This window comes from Oncorhynchus kisutch, linkage group LG24, assembly GCF_002021735.2.
Source record: "Oncorhynchus kisutch isolate 150728-3 linkage group LG24, Okis_V2, whole genome shotgun sequence".
Lineage (NCBI taxonomy): Eukaryota > Metazoa > Chordata > Actinopteri > Salmoniformes > Salmonidae > Oncorhynchus > Oncorhynchus kisutch.
In genome coordinates, this window is record NC_034197.2 from 41,071,867 (window position 1) to 41,089,460 (window position 17,594).

Below are 17,594 nucleotides of genomic sequence, written 5' to 3' on the forward strand. Positions count from 1 at the left end.
CAATTGTGATGGTTTGGGATGAGTTGAACCGCAGAGTGAAGGAAAAGCAGCCAGCCAGTGCTCAGTATATGTGGGAACTCCTTCAAGACTGTTGGAAAAGCATTCCAGGTGAAGCTGTTTGAGAGAATGCCAAGAGTGTGCAAAGCGGTCATCAAGGCAAAGGGTGGCTACTTTGAAGAATTCTAAATATCAAATATATTTTGATTTAACATTTTTTTGGTTACTACATGACTCCATATGTGTTATTTCATAGTTATGATGTCTTCACTATTAAAATAGTGGAAAAAAGAACCCTTGAATGAGTAGGTGAATTCAAACTTTTGACTGTGTGCATTTATTTATTTATTTGTTACTTTTCGACTAAAACATTCTCGGTCGACCAACAGCCTAACGACCAAACAATCGACCAGTCGACTAATTGGGGTCAGCCCGACTTGTTTCACTATAAATGAACTGTCATTCGTTAACTTTAAAACAGTTGTCACCTATTGGTTGTCACCTTAAAACGGTTGTCACCTATTGGTTGTCACCTTAAAACGGTTGTCACCTATTGGTTGTCACCTTAAAACGGTTGTCACCTATTGGTTGTCACCTTAAAACGGTTGTCACCTATTGGTTGTCACCTTAAAACGGTTGTCACCTATTGGTTGTCACCTTAAAACGGTTGTCACCTATTGGTTGTCACCTTAAAACGGTTGTCACCTATTGGTTGTCACCTTAAAACGGTTGTCACCTATTGGTTGTCACCTTAAAACAGCTGTCACCTATTGGTTGTCACCTTAAAACGGTTGTCACCTATTGGTTGTCACTTTAAAACGGTTGTCACCTATTGGTTGTCACCTTAAAACGGTTGTCACCTATTGGTTGTCACCTTAAAACGGTTGTCACCTATTGGTTGTCACCTTAAAACAGTTGTCACCTATTGGTTGTCACCTTAAAACGGTTGTCACCTATTGGTTGTCACCTTAAAACGGTTGTCACCTTAAAACGGTTGTCACCTATTGGTTGTCACCTTAAAACGGTTGTCACCTATTGGTTGTCACCTTAAAACGGTTGTCACCTATTGTTCATTCAGTTTCTTCAAATACATTGGTAGTTGGCTATTCTATTTGAACACCCTGAAGCAGCAGGAAACAGGAGACAGGAGGGGAAGACAAGGAAAAACATCTCTACATCCTGTCTGACTGAATTATTCAACTAGATCCACATGGGTTTTCTAGACAGTCCTCGTCTCTCTGTGATTTAGACAGTCCTCTTGTCTCTCTGTGATCTAGACAGTCCTCGTCTCTCTGTGATTTAGACAGTCCTCGTCTCTCTGTGATTTAGACAGTCCTCGTCTCTCTGTGATTTAGACAGTCCTCGTCTCTCTGTGATTTAGACAGTCCTCGTCTCGCTGTGATCTAGACAGTCCTCGTCTCTCTGTGATTTAGACAGTCCTCGTCTCTCTGTGATTTAGACAGTCCTCGTCTCTCTGTGATTTAGACAGTCCTCGTCTCTCTGTGATTTAGACAGTCCTCGTCTCTCTGTGATTTAGACAGTCCTCGTCTCGCTGTGATTTAGACAGTCCTCATCTCTCTGTGATTTAGACAGTCCTCGTCTCTCTGTGATTTAGACAGTCCTCGTCTCTCTGTGATTTAGACAGTCCTCGTCTCTCTGTGATTTAGACAGTCCTCGTCTCTCTGTGATTTAGACAGTCCTCGTCTCTCTGTGATTTAGACAGTCCTCGTCTCTCTGTGATTTAGACAGTCCTCGTCTCTGTGATTTAGACAGTCCTCTCGTCTCTCTGTGATTTAGACAGTCCTCTCGTCTCTCTGTGATCTAGACAGTCCTCGTCTCTCTGTGATCTAGACAGTCCTCGTCTCTCTGTGATTTAGACAGTCCTCGTCTCTCTGTGATTTAGACAGTCCTCGTCTCTCTGTGATCTAGACAGTCCTCGTCTCTCTGTGATTTAGACAGTCCTCGTCTCTCTGTGATTTAGACAGTCCTCGTCTCTCTGTGATTTAGACAGTCCTCGTCTCTCTGTGATTTAGACAGTCCTCGTCTCTCTGTGATTTAGACAGTCCTCGTCTCTCTGTGATTTAGACAGTCCTCGTCTCTCTGTGATTTAGACAGTCCTCGTCTCTCTGTGATTTAGACAGTCCTCGTCTCTCTGTGATTTAGACAGTCCTCGTCTCTCTGTGATTTAGACAGTCCTCGTCTCTCTGTGATCTAGACAGTCCTCGTCTCTCTGTGATTTAGACAGTCCTCGTCTCTCTGTGATTTAGACAGTCCTCGTCTCTCTGTGATTTAGACAGTCCTCGTCTCTCTGTGATTTAGACAGTCCTCGTCTCTCTGTGATTTAGACAGTCCTCGTCTCTCTGTGATTTAGACAGTCCTCGTCTCTCTGTGATTTAGACAGTCCTCGTCTCTCTGTGATTTAGACAGTCCTCGTCTCTCTGTGATTTAGACAGTCCTCGTCTCTCTGTGATTTAGACAGTCCTCGTCTCTCTGTGATTTAGACAGTCCTCGTCTCTCTGTGATTTAGACAGTCCTCGTCTCTATGTGATTTAGACAGTCCTCTTGTCTCTCTGTGATCTAGACAGTCCTCGTCTCTCTGTGATTTAGACAGGCCTCTTGTCTCTATGTGATCTAGACTGTCCTGTTGTCTCTATGTGATCTAGACTGTCCTCTTCTCTCTCTCTGTGATCTAGACAGTCCTCTTCTCTCTCTCTGTGATCTAGACAGTCCTCTTCTCTCTCTGTGATTTAGACAGTCCTCTTCTCTCTCTCTGTGATCTAGACAGTCCTCTTGTCTCTGTGATCTAGACAGTCCTCTTGTCTCTGTGTGTGTTTTCTAGACAGTCCTCTTCTCTCCCTCTCTGTGGACAGTCCTCTTCTCTGTGATCTAGACAGTCCTATTCTCTCTCTGATTTAGACAGTCCTCTTCTCTCTCTGTGATCTAGACAGTCCTCTTCTCTCTCTGTGATCTAGACAGTCCTCTTCTCTCTCTGTGATCTAGACAGTCCTCTTCTCTCTCTGTGATCTAGACAGTCCTCTTGTCTCTCTGTGATCTAGACAGTCCTCTTGTCTCTGTGATCTAGACAGTCCTCTTCTCTCTGTGATCTAGACAGTCCTCTTCTCTCCCTCTCTGTGGAGAGTCCTTGTCTCTCTGCATGTTGATGTGTTCTGATCCTGAGACAGGGTCTCCAATCAACATGTTAAAGACCACCTTTCCTTTCCTACCTCCTAAAGACCACCTCTCCTCTCCTACCTGTTAAAGACCACCTCTCCTCTCCTACCGCCTAAAGACCACCTCTCCTCTCCTACCGCCTAAAGACCACCTCTCCTCTCCTACCTGCTAAAGACCACCTCTCCTTTCCTACCTGTTAGAGACCACCTCCCCTCTCCTACCTGTTAGAGACCACCCTCTCCTCCTCCTACCTGTTAAAGACCACCTCCCCTCTCCTACCTGTTAGAGACCACCTCCCCTCTCCTACCTCCTAAAGACCACCTCTCCTCTCCTACTTGTTAGAGACCACCTCTCCTTCTCCTACATGTTAGAGACCACCCTCTCCTCCTCCTGCCTGTTAGAGACCACCTCCCCTCTCCTACTTCCTAAAGACCACCTCTCCTCTCCTACCTGTTTGACCACCTCTCCTCCTCCTACCTGTTAGATACCACCTCTCCTCCTCCTACCTGTTAGAGACCACCTCTCCTCCTCCTACCTGTTAGATACCACCCTCTCCTCCTCCTACCTGTTAGATACCACCCTCTCCTCCTCCTACCTGTTAGATACCACCCTCTCCTCCTCCTACCTGTTAGATACCACCTCTCCTCCTCCTACCTGTTAAAGACCACCTCTCCTCTCCTACCTCCTAAAGACCACCTCCCCTCTCCTACCTCCTAAAGACCACCTCCTCTCTCCTACCTCTTAGATACCACCCTCTCCTCCTCCTACCTCCTTAGAGACTACCTCTCCTCCTCCTACCTCCTAAAGATTACCTCTCCTCTCCTACCTGTTAGAGACCACCTCCCCTCTCCTACTTCCTAAAGACCACCTCTCCTCTCCTACCTGTTAGACCACCTCTCCTCCTCCTACCTGTTAGATGCCACCTCTCCTCCTCCTACCTGTTAGAGACCACCTCTCCTCCTCCTACCTGTTAGATACCACCCTCTCCTCCTCCTACCTGTTAGATACCACCCTCTCCTCCTCCTACCTGTTAGATACCACCCTCTCCTCCTCCTACCTGTTAGATACCACCTCTCCTCCTCCTACCTGTTAAAGACCACCTCCCCTCTCCTACCTCCTAAAGACCACCTCCCCTCTCCTACCTCTTAGATACCACCCCCTCTCCTCCTCCTACCTGTTAAAGACCACCTCTCCTCCTCCTACCTGTTAAAGACCACCTCTCCTCCTCCTACCTGTTAGATACCACCTCTCCTCCTCCTACCTGTTAAAGACCACCTCTCCTCTCCTACCTCCTAAAGACCACCTCCCCTCTCCTACCTCCTAAAGACCACCTCTCCTCCTCCTACCTGTTAGATACCACCCTCTCCTCCTCCTACCTGTTAGATACCACCCTCTCCTCCTCCTACCTGTTAGATACCACCCTCTCCTCCTCCTACCCCCTAAAGACCACCTCTCCTCTCCCACCTCCTAAAGACCACCTCCCCTCTCCTACCTCCTAAAGACCACCTCTCCTCCTCCTACCTGTTAGATACCACCCTCTCCTCCTCCTACCTCCTAAAGACCACCTCTCCTCTCCTACCTCCTAAAGACCACCTCCCCTCTCCTACCTCCTAAAGACCACCTCTCCTCCTCCTACCTGTTAAAGACGACCTCTCCTCCTCCTACCTCCTAAAGACCACCTCTCCTCTCCTACCTCCTAAAGACCACCTCTCCTCTCCTACCTCCTAAAGACCACCTCCCCTCTCCTACCTCCTAAAGACCACCTCTCCTCCTCCTACCTGTTAGATACCACCCTCTCCTCCTCCTACCTCCTAAAGACCACCTCTCCTCCTCCTACCTCCTAAAGACCACCTCTCCTCTCCTACCTCCTAAAGACCACCTCTCCTCTCCTACCTCCTAAAGACCACCTCTCCTCTCCTACCTGTTAAAGACCACCTCTCTTCTCACCTCTTTGTAGGGAATAGTGTGGCATTTGGGACTTGGCCAACATGTCTCCAGCTACATCAGTGCTTCCATAAATGCTAATGCTAACTGTTGCATGTCAGTGACTTTGAAATGCTAACTGTTGCATGTCAGTGACTTTGAAATGCTAACTATTGCATGTCAGTGACTTTGAAATGCTAACTATTGCATGTCAGTGACTTTGAAATGCTACCGGTCGGTCTGTAAGGCTTCTATAATATGTAAAGACAGGTTCAGAGAGGGCATGGAGGCCGCCCCCCATCTCTCCCTCTGCGTGTGGCAGTTAGCATGTCCTCTCCCTCTGCGTGTGGCAGTTAGCATGTCCTCTCCCTCTGCGTGTGGCAGTTAGCATGTCCTCTCGCCTCCCGAGGCCGCCCCCCATCTCTCCCTCGGCGTGTGGCAGTTAGCATGTCCTCTCGCCTCCCGAGGCCGCCCCCCATCTCTCCCTCTGCGTGTGGCAGTTAGCATGTCCTCTCCCCTCCCGAGGCCGCCCCCCATCTCTCCCTCTGCGTGTGGCAGTTAGCATGTCCTCTCCCCTCCCGAGGCCGCCCCCCATCTCTCCCTCTGCGTGTGGCAGTTAGCATGTCCTCTCGCCTCCCGAGGCCGCCCCCCATCTCTCCCTCTGCGTGTGGCAGTTAGCATGTCCTCTCCCCTCCCGAGGCCGCCCCCCATCTCTCCCTCTGCGTGTGGCAGTTAGCATGTCCTCTCCCCTCCCGAGGCCGCCCCCCATCTATCCCTCTGCGTGTGGCAGTTAGCATGTCCTCTCGCCTCCCGAGGCCGCCCCCCATCTCTCCCTCTGCGTGTGGCAGTTAGCATGTCCTCTCCCCTCCCGAGGCCGCCCCCCATCTCTCCCTCTGCGTGTGGCAGTTAGCATGTCCTCTCGCCTCCCGAGGCCGCCCCCCATCTCTCCCTCTGCGTGTGGCAGTTAGCATGTCCTCTCGCCTCCCGAGGCCGCCCCCCATCTCTCCCTCTGCGTGTGGCAGTTAGCATGTCCTCTCGCCTCCCGAGGCCGCCCCCCCATCTCTCCCTCTGCGTGTGGCAGTTAGCATGTCCTCTCCCCTCCCGAGGCCGCCCCCCATCTCTCCCTCTGCGTGTGGCAGTTAGCATGTCCTCTCGCCTCCCGAGGCCGCCCCCCATCTCTCCCTCTGCGTGTGGCAGTTAGCATGTCCTCTCCCCTCCCGAGGCCGCCCCCCATCTCTCCCTCTGCGTGTGGCAGTTAGCATGTCCTCTCCCCTCCCGAGGCCGCCCCCCATCTCTCCCTCTGCAGTTAGCATGGCCTCTCCCCTCCCGAGGCCGCCCCCCATCTCTCCCTCTGCGTGTGGCAGTTAGCATGTCCTCTCCCCTCCCGAGGCCGCCCCCCATCTCTCCCTCTGCGTGTGGCAGTTAGCATGTCCTCTCGCCTCCCGAGGCCGCCCCCCATCTCTCCCTCTGCGTGTGGCAGTTAGCATGTCCTCTCCCCTCCCGAGGCCGCCCCCCATCTCTCCCTCTGCGTGTGGCAGTTAGCATGTCCTCTCCCCTCCCGAGGCTGCTCATGTCCGTGTTCAGTGTTGGGTAAAGAGCAGCGAGGTCATATTTCCCCGACACACTGATTGGTTTTGGATCATTACATGTGTACTATTTGAAGCAACAGTAAAATGAGATGAATGTGCTTTCCATACAACCTTCACCGTGTGTGTGCGCCTGTCTTTGTGGGTGTGTGTGTGCCCCTGTTTTTGTTTGTGTGTGCGTGCGTGCGCCTGTCTTTGTGTGTGTGTGTGTGCCCCTGTTTTTGTGTGTGTGTGCGTGCGTGCGCCTGTCTTTGTGTGTGTGTGTGTGCGCCTGTCTTTGTGTGTGTGCGTGTGTGTGCGTGCGCCTGTCTTTGTGTGTGTGTGTGTGCGCCTGTCTTTGTGTGTGTGTGTGTGCATGCGCCTGTCTTTGTGTGCATGTGAGCCCTTTAATTAATATTTTTCCATGCAGAATCAATTCGTCTACCTTTGATTAAAACATTCAGATAAACCTCTTGATATTTCTGCTTACAAAGAGACCTGAAATAGAATTGGAATCATTCATTTGTATCTTTGTGAAGTAGAAACTAGCTGGAAGTAGAAACTAGCTGGAAGTAGAAACTAGCTGGAAGTAGAAACTAGCTGGAAGTAGAAACTAGCTGGAAGTAGAAACTAGCTGGAAGTAGAAACTAGTTGGAAGTAGTGTAGTCTGTGTTACATCCTGACCCCTGGTCTGTGTTACATCCTGACCCCCTGGTCTACCTGGTCTGTGTTACATCCTAACCCCTGGTCTACCTGGTCTGTGTTACATCCTGACCCCTGGTCTACCTGGTCTGTGTTACATCCTGACCCCTGGTCTACCTGGTCTGTGTTACATCCTGACCCCTGGTCTACCTGGTCTGTGTTACATCCTGACCCCTGGTCTACCTGGTCTGTGCTACATCCTGACCCCTGGTCTACCTGGTCTGTGTTACATCCTGACCCCCTGGTCTACCTGGTCTGTGTTACATCCTGACCCCTGGTCTACCTGGTCTGTGTTACATCCTGACCCCTGGTCTGTGTTACATCCTGACCCCTGGTCCACCTGGTCTGTGTTACATCCTGACCCCTGGTCTGTGTTACATCCTGACCCCTGGTCCACCTGGTCTGTGTTACATCCTGACCTCTGGTCCACCTGGTCTGTGTTACATCCTGACCTCTGGTCCACCTGGTCTGTGTTACATCCTGACCCCCTGGTCTAACCTGGTCTGGTCCCCATTCACACACACAATACACCGGAGTTGTGTCGGCCGAGGAGGCCCTGAATAGGGTCATGTCATTTGGCCACATTGAGAAATGAGAGGAGGGGGGGTACGGGAGAGTGTGTGAGAGAGAGAGAGGGGTTCACACACATCCCTCAACTTGTGCGGTAACTGGACAACATAGTTAGGCAGGGGGTAACTGCGTAAGATTTAGTTTGGTGGGGTGCAGGGGGAGTGGTACTAGTGTGTGTGTGTATGAGACCAGTAGTAAACAGCCTTATGACACTGCCTCTCCACTTTAAATGGAACAATATAATAATTTCCCCTTAAAGCTTCTCTGTTTCTGCTGTTTGCTTTTGAAAGGCAACATTGTTTCTGCATCCTAAATAGCAACCATAGTGCACTACTTTTGACCAGAGCCCTATGTAGGGAATAGGGTTCCATAGGACTCTGGTCTAAAGTAGTGCACTATGTAGGGAATAGGGTTCCATAGGACTCTGGTCTAAAGTAGTGCACTATGTAGGGAATAGGGTTCCATAGGGCTCTGGTCTAAAGTAGTGCACTATGTAGGGAATAGGGTGCTATTTGGGACCGGACCCTTGTCCTGCATCCAACAAATGACTTAATCCTATTACTCACATTCCAATTGAATCTGACTGGAGGAAAGAGGCTTTTCAGAGGGCTAACAGCTCCTATATAATACACTGAGACTGATGCTAACAGCTCCTATATAATACACTGAGACTGATGCTAACAGCTCCTATATAATACACTGAGACTGATGCTAACAGCTCCTATATAATACACTGAGACTGATGCTAACAGCTCCTATATAATACACTGAGACTGATGCTAACAGCTCCTATATAATACACTGAGACTGATGCTAACAGCTCCTATATAATACACTGAGACTGATGCTAACAGCTCCTATATAATACACTGAGACTGATGCTAACAGCTCCTATATAATACACTGAGACTGATGCTAACAGCTCCTATATAATACACTGAGACTGATGCTAACAGCTCCTATATAATACACTGAGACTGATGCTAACAGCTCCTATATAATACACTGAGACTGATGCTAACAGCTCCTATATAATACACTGAGACTGATGCTAACAGCTCCTATATAATACACTGAGACTGATGCTAACTCCCGCTATATAATACACAGACTGATGCTAACAGCTCCTATATAATACACTGAGACTGATGCTAACAGCTCCTATATAATACACTGAGACTGATGCTAACAGCTCCTATATAATACACTGAGACTGATGCTAACAGCTCCTATATAATACACTGAGACTGATGCTAACAGCTCCTATATAATACACTGAGACTGATGCTAACAGCTCCTATATAATACACTGAGACTGATGCTAACAGCTCCTATATAATACACTGAGACTGATGCTAACAGCTCCTATATAATACACTGAGACTGATGCTAACAGCTCCTATATAATACACTGAGACTGATGCTAACAGCTCCTATATAATACACTGAGACTGATGCTAACAGCTCCTATATAATACACTGAGACTGATGCTAACAGCTCCTATATAATACACTGAGACTGATGCTAACAGCTCCTATATAATACACTGAGACTGATGCTAACAGCTCCTATATAATACACTGAGACTGATGCTAACAGCTCCTATATAATAACTAACCTAACTCTCTGCTGCAGCAGTCTAACACTGCCCCCCCCCCCAAACACAGCCCTGTGCTCCTCCTATATAATAACTAACCTAACTCTCTGCTGCAGCAGTCTAACACTGCCCCCCCCCCAAACACAGCCCTGTGCTCCTCCTATATAATAACTAACCTAACTCTCTGCTGCAGCAGTCTAACACTGCCCCCCCCCCCCCCCCCCACCGCTGATTCCAATAAAATCAAATAAACTCATTGTCAAGCTTTGGTTATTTGAGTCAGCTGTGTAGTGTTAGGACAAATAAACAGAACAGACTAGGGTTGGCAAACCCTCTGTCGCAGCTGCTGCTGGATGTGAATACAATACTTGAAGTTTCTGTCTGTCTGTCTGTCTATCTGTCTCTGTCTGCCTGTCTGTCTATCTGTCTCTGTCTGCCTGTCTATCTGTCTCTGTCTGTCTGTCTGTCTATCTGTCTCTGCCTGCCTGTCTATCTGTCTCTGTCTGTCTGTCTGTCTATCTGTCTCTGTCTGTCTGTCTATCTGTCTCTGTCTGTCTGTCTGTCTATCTGTCTCTGTCTGTCTATCTGTCTCTGTCTGTCTGTCTATCTGTCTCTGTCTGTCTGTCTATCTGTCTCTGTCTGTCTGCCTGTCTATCTGTCTCTGTCTGCCTGTCTATCTGTCTCTGTCTGCCTGTCTGTCTATCTGCCTCTGTCTGCCTGTCTATCTGTATCTGTCTGCCTGTCTGTCTATATGTCTCTGTCTGTCTGCCTGTCTATCTGTCTCTGCCTGTCTGTCTGTGTATCTGTCTCTGTCTGCCTGTCTATCTATCTGTCTCTGTCTGCCTGTCTGTATGTGTTTTTCACCCTGTCGGCCTGTCTATCATCCTCTTAACGGTCTCTCTCTCTGTGTTTCAGATTGTGTATATATGGAGAGCCGCAGGCCCAACACTCCCTACTTCATATGTAGCATTCAGGATTTTAAACTGGTGAGTACTAGCCTTTTCCTTTTTAATTAATTTAACTAAGCAAGTCAGTTATGAACACATTCTTATTTTACAATGACGTCCTACCCCGGCCAAATCCCCACCGTAACCCGGACGACGCTGGGCCAATTGTGCGCCACCCTATGAGACTCCAGATTACGGCCGGTTGCGATACAGCCCGGGATCGAACCAGGGTGTCCGTAGTGAAGCCTCGAGCACTGAGATGCAGTTCCTTAGACCGCTGCACCACTCGGGGTTATTCTGTCCTAAAGCATGAAGCACACTGAGATGGTATCAGGCGAACCGGTTTGTGTCAAGAACTAACTACACTGCTGCTGGGTTTTTCACACTCAACAGTTTCCTGTGTGTATCAACAATGGTCCACCATCCAAAAGGACATCCAGCCAACTGGACACAACTGTGGAAAGCGTTGGAGTCAACATCAGCCGGCATTTCTGTGGAACGGTTTTGACACCTTGTTGAGTCCATGTCCCGATGAAATGAGGCTGTTCTGAGGGCAAAAGGGGATGAAACTCAAAGGTCGACCATTTATGATTTTTCATCACCGATACTGATTTTTGGAGGACCAAAAAAGCTGATACCGATTAATTGGCCAATTTTGATCATGACAATTACAACAATACTGAATGAACAATGAACACTTTTGTTTTAACTTCGTATAATACATAAAGAAAATCCATTTAGTCTCAAATAAATCATGAAACATGTTCAATTTGGTTTAAATAATGCAAAAACAAAGTAAAAGTGCAATATGTGCCATGTAAGAAAGCTAACGTTTGAGTTCCTTGCTCAGAACATGAGAACATATGAAAGCTGGTGGTTCCTTTTAACATGAGTCTTCAATATTCCCAGGTAAGAAGTTTTAGGTTGTAGTTATTATAGAACTATTTCCCTCTATACCATTTGTATTTCATATACCTTTGACTATTGGATGTTCTTATAGATACTATAGTATTGCCAGCCTAATCTCAGGAGTTGATAGGCTTGAAGTCATAAACAGAGCTGTGCTTCAAGCATTGCTAAGAGCTGCTGGCAAATGCAGGAAAGTGTTTGAATGAATGCTTACGAGCCTGCTGCCTCCTACCACCGCTCAGTCAGTCTGCTCTATCAAATATCAAATAATAAACTGAAATATAATAAACACACAGAAATACGAGCCTTAGGTGATTAATTATGAAAGGCATTGATGTTTATGGTTTGGTACATTTGTGAAACGATTATGCTTTTTTTCGCGAATGGTGCTTTTGTTAAATCATCACCCGTTTGGCGAAGTTGAAGTAGGCTGTGATTCAATGATAAATTAACCGCACTGATTATATGCAACACAGGACAAGATAGTTAACCTAGTAATATCAACCATGTGTCGTTAACTAGTGATTATGTTAAGATTGATTGTTTAATGCTAGCTAGCAACTTACCTTGGCTCCTTGCAGCTACAAAGTCCTTTTGACGCTGCACTCGCGTAACAGGTGGTCAGCCTGCCATGCAGTCTCCTCATGGAGTAACAGGTAGTCAGCCTGCCAGGCAGTCTCCTCGTGGAGTAACAGGTGGTCAGCCTGCCAGGCAGTCTCCTCGTGGAGTAACAGGTAGTCAGCCTGCCACGCAGTCTCCTCATGGAGTAACAGGTAGTCAGCCTACCAGGCAGTCTCCTCGTGGAGTAACAGGTAGTCAGCCTGCCAGGCAGTCTCCTCGTGGAGTAACAGGTAGTCAGCCTGCCAGGCAGTCTCCTCGTGGAGTAACAGGTAGTCAGCCTGCCAGGCAGTCTCCTCGTGGAGTAACAGGTGGTCAGCAGTCTCCTCGTGGAGTAACAGGTGGTCAGCAGTCTCCTCGTGGAGTAACAGGTGGTCAGCCTGCCACGCAGTCTCCTCGTGGAGTAACAGGTAGTCAGCCTGCCACGCAGTCTCCTCGTGGAGTAACAGGTGGTCAGCAGTCTCCTCGTGGAGTAACAGGTGGTCAGCCTGCCACGCAGTCTCCTCGTGGAGTAACAGGTGGTCCGCCTGCCATGCAGTCTCCTCGTGGAGTAACGGGTGGTCAGCCTGCCACGCAGTCTCCTCGTGGAGTAACAGGTGGTCAGCCTGCCACTCAGTCTCCTCGTGGAGTAACAGGTGGTCAGCCTGCCACGCAGTCTCCTCGTGGATTGCAATGTAATCGGCCATAATCGGCGTCCAAAATGCCAAAATGACCTATTTTGTTATGAAAACTTGAAATCGTCCCTAATTAATCGGCCAAACCGATGAATCGGTCGACCTCTAAACTCAATATTAGGAAGGAGTGTTCTTAATGTTTAGCATACTCAGTGTATTTGCAGACTGCCACGGTTTCCCTCTGTTTGTTATATATGGATGGCAGATGGAACGCATGTGGATGGAGAATGCCATCTCTCATTGTGTGAGAAGTTTAAATGGAATTGAACAGGGATCAATTGACCCTGTCAATATCAATAAGAACTGTTCATACTGTTGATTAGAACTGCTGCTAGAGATCTACTCATTGGTGGAGAAAGGTTCTGTCCGATGGTTCTGTCATCACTACTGTCTGATCAACAAGAACTGTTGATAACTGTTGATGTCTAACACTTTCCTGGTGTTTTTTTCCTTCTAATTCTATCCTATTATATATTTCAGTTTATTTGGTATTTTAGCCCAATTTTCTCTATAATGTTGTGGGGTTCATGTCACAGTAGGTACTGGACTTTAATGGCGTAGAGGAAACAGACAGGAGAACTCCTAGAGTTAATTTAGTGTAAAGGAGAATAGTGATGGTGTAATGTCAATTATTTATTTGATTACTGATGTTTCTTTCTCAGTTGTGTCGACAATGTGTGCGTCTGTGTGAGAAGCAGGCTTTCCTATAAAAACACAGGATACATACGGTGGATTTGGAAAGTATTCAGAACCCTTCCCTTTTCCACGTTACAGCCTTATTCTAAAATGGATTAAATCAATAAAAAAATCCTCATCAATCTACACACAATACCCCATAATGACACAACAAAAACGGGTTTTTAGAAATGTTTGGTGAATTTATAAAAGATTTTAAAAATAAAGTATTCAGACCCTTGGCTGAAGATGTTGAGATGTTGAGACCACCTGTGGTCAATTCAAAAATGTTGACATGATTTGGAAAGGAACACACATGTCTATATAAGGTCCCACAGTTGACAATTCATGTCCAACCAAAAACCAAGCCATGAAGTTGAAGGACTTGTCCAGAGAGCTCCGAGACAGGATGGTATCGAGGCACAGATCTGGGGAAGGGTAGCAAAACATTTCCGCAGCATTGAAGGTCCCCAAGAACACAGGGGCCTCCATCATTCTTAAATGGACGAAGTTTGGAACAACCAAGACTTCCTAGAGCTGGCTGCCCGGCCAAACTGAGTAATCGGGGAGGAGAAGGGAGAAGTTTACCAAACGGCACCGAAAGGATTCTCAGACCATGAGAAACAAGATTCTGTGGTCTGATGAAACCAAGATGGAACTATTTGGGCTTTAATGCTAAGTGTCACATCTGGAGGAAACCTGGCACCATCCCTACGGTGAAGCATCATGCTGTGGGGATGTTTTTCAGCAGTAGGGACTGGGAGAATAGTCCGGATCGAGGAAAAGATGAATGGAACAAAATACAGAGAGATCCTTGATGAAAACCTGCTCAAGAGCACTCAGGACCTCAGACTGGGGCGAAGGTTTTACCTTCCAACAGAACAACAACCCTAAGCACACAGCCAAGACAACACAGGATTTGTTTCAGGACAAGTCTCTGAATGTTCTTGAGTGGCCCAGACTTGAACCCGATCGAACATCTGGTCTAACAGAAGTAGGCCTAATCATCCAGGAGGGAGAGAACACGAGCCTCTCATCCTCGTCTCTCTCTCACTGCTAATGAACAAAACAGCCATCTGCATGTGTGGAGCAACACATACCCACTTAGTCTCATTGTGTGTTAATGAGGAGGGGATGCAGAACCAGATATTAAAGACGAGGCGAAGAGAGACCCGAGGCGAGGCGAAGAGAGACCCGAGGCGGGGCGAAGAGAGACCCGAGGCGAGGCGAAGAGAGACCCGAGGCGAGGCGAAGAGAGACCCGAGGCGAGGCGAAGAGAGACCCGAGGCGAGGCGAAGAGAGACCCGAGGCGAGGCGAAGAGAGACCCGAGGCGAGGCGAAGAGAGACCCGAGGCGAGGCGAAGAGAGACCCGAGGCGAGGCGAAGAGAGACCCGAGGCGAGGCGAAGAGAGACCCGAGGCGAGGCGAAGAGAGACCCGAGGCGAGGCGAAGAGAGACCCGAGGCGAGGCGAAGAGAGACCCGAGGCGAGGCGAAGAGAGACCCGAGGCGAGGCGAAGAGAGACCCGAGGCGAGGCGAAGAGAGACCCGAGGCGAAGAGAGACCCGAAGCGAAGAGTGACCCGAGGCGAGGCGAAGAGAGACCCGAGGCGAAGAGAGACCCGAAGCGAAGAGTGACCCGAGGCGAGCGGAGAGACCCGGGGCGAGGCGGAGAGACCCGAGGCGAGGCGGGGAGAGACCCGATGTGAGGCGAAGAGAGACCCGAGACACCGTACAAGCTGCACACTTCTCTCACCTCATTCGATCTCGAACCCTTCTCCAGTGTCAATCTCTGTTAGTCCAGCCCAGCAGCTGTCTGTCACACTGCAATCTCCATTAGTCCAGCCAGCCTGACACCTGCAATCTCCATTAGTCCAGCCAGCCTGACACCCTGCAACCTCCATTAGTCCAGCAGCCTGCCACACTGCAACCTCCATTAGTCCAGCCAGCCTGACCACACTGCCATCTCCATTAGTCCAGCCAGCCTGACACACTGCAACCTCCATTAGTCCAGCCAGCCTGACACCCTGCAACCTCCATTAGTCCAGCCAACCTGACACACTGCAACCTCCATTAGTCCAGCCAGCCTGACACCCTGCAACCTCCATTAGTCCAGCCAGCCTGACACCCTGCAACCTCCATTAGTCCAGCCAGCCTGACACCCTGCAACCTCCATTAGTCCAGCCAGCCTGACACACTGCAACCTCCATTAGTCCAGCCAACCTGACACACTGCAACCTCCATTAGTCCAGCCAGCCTGACACCCTGCAACCTCCATTAGTCCAGCCAGCCTGACACCCTGCAACCTCCATTAGTCCAGCCAGCCTGACACCCTGCAACCTCCATTAGTCCAGCCAGCCTGACACACTGCAACCTCCATTAGTCCAGCCAGCCTGACACACTGCAACCTCCATTAGTCCAGCCAGCCTGACACACTGCAACCTCCATTAGTCCAGCCAACCTGACACCCTGCAACCTCCATTAGTCCAGCCAGCCTGACACACTGCAATCTCTATTAGTCCAGCCAGCCAGCCTGACACCCTGCAACCTCCATTAGTCCAGCCAGCCTGACACACTGCAACCTCCATTAGTCCAGCCAGCCTGACACACTGCAACCTCCATTAGTCCAGCCAGCCTGACACACTGCAACCTCCATTAGTCCAGCCAGCCTGACACACTGCAACCTCCATTAGTCCAGCCAGCCTGACACACTGCCATCTCCATTAGTCCAGCCAGCCTGACACACTGCAACCTCCATTAGTCCAGCCAGCCTGACACACTGCAACCTCCATTAGTCCAGCCAGCCTGACACACTGCAACCTCCATTAGTCCAGCCAGCCTGACACACTGCAACCTCCCATTAGTCCAGCCAGCCTGACACACTGCAACCTCCATTAGTCCAGCCAGCCTGACACACTGCCATCTCCATTAGTCCAGCCAGCCTGACACACTGCAACCTCCATTAGTCCAGCCAGCCTGACACACTGCAACCTAACCTCCATTAGTCCAGCCAGCCTGACACACTGCAACCTCCATTAGTCCAGCCAGCCTGACACACTGCAACCTCCATTAGTCCAGCCAGCCTGACACACTGCCATCTCCATTAGTCCAGCCAGCCCAGCTAAAAGCAACAGGCCATAAAGCTAAGCTATTATACACGCCCTCGCTGCCATTTGGCATTTAAATGCCATCCTTCAGCAGCAGCAGCAGCGCCCAGATAATTAGTGCAGCAAGGCTGAAGCCAGCAGTTGATAACATGGCTTTCCAGCAGTGTTTACCAATGTGATACTTCGTTAGTTCCTGTCTCAGACTGACCATGAACTAGAGCAGAGTCCCTTCAGACTCCTCCTCCTCTGACATCATCCCCTTTTCACCTTTTTTAATACCAGATAGGCCTTGTAGAGAAAAAGAGACTGGGAGAGGGAGCGAGAGCATTCTCTAAAGTGATGGACATGGGGGAGGATATATATATATATAGATGAGAATACATGATACAACTATAGAGATATTACCTTTAGATGAGAATACATGATGAAACTATAGAGATATTACCTTTAGATGAGAATTCATGATGAAACTAGAGATATTAACGTTAGATTTGGAGGGCATTGCAGTGATCAATAAATGGACCAATAAATGGACCGTTACGTTCAATTCCTTTACGAGGCTACAGTGTTAGTCCTCCTGACTGACTGCTCCTTGTTAGTCCTCCTGACTGACTGCTCCTTGTTAGTCCTCCTGACTGACTGCTCCTTGTTAGTCCTCCTGACTGACTGCTCCTTGTTAGTCCTCCTGACTGACTGCTCCTTGTTAGTCCTCCTGACTGACTGCTCCTTGTTAGTCCTCCTGACTGACTGCTCCTTGTTAGTCCTCCTGACTGACTGCTCCTTGTTAGTCCTCCTGACTGACTGCTCCTTGTTAGACCTCCTGACTGACTGCTCCTTGTTAGTCCTCCTGACTGACTGCTCCTTGTTAGTCCTCCTGACTGACTGCTCCTTGTAAAGGTAACTTACAGTATTAGTCCTCCTGACTGACTGCTCCTTGTTAGTCCTGACTGACTGACTGCTCCTTGTTAGTCCTCCTGACTGACTGCTCCTTGTTAGTCCTCCTGACTGACTGCTACTTGTTAGTCCTCCTGACTGACTGCTACTTGTTAGTCCTCCTGACTGACTGCTCCTTGTAAAGGAAACTTACACAATTAGTCCTGACTGACTGACTGCTACTTGTAAAGGAAACACCAACATAAAG

At 48.9% G+C, this 17,594-nt stretch overlaps 1 protein-coding gene across 7 annotated transcripts in view; it reads left to right on the forward strand.

Moving 5' to 3' along the window:
• LOC109879797 (arginine-glutamic acid dipeptide repeats protein) overlaps positions 1–17,594 on the forward strand; it is a 327,004-nt gene that overhangs the window by 150,973 nt on the left and 158,437 nt on the right. For all 7 annotated transcript variants that reach the window (XM_031803817.1, XM_031803818.1, XM_031803820.1 and 4 more), the window contains one exon: positions 10,442–10,512. In XM_031803817.1, the coding sequence (XP_031659677.1) occupies positions 10,442–10,512 (71 nt within the window). The remainder of the gene's footprint in view (positions 1–10,441; positions 10,513–17,594) is intronic.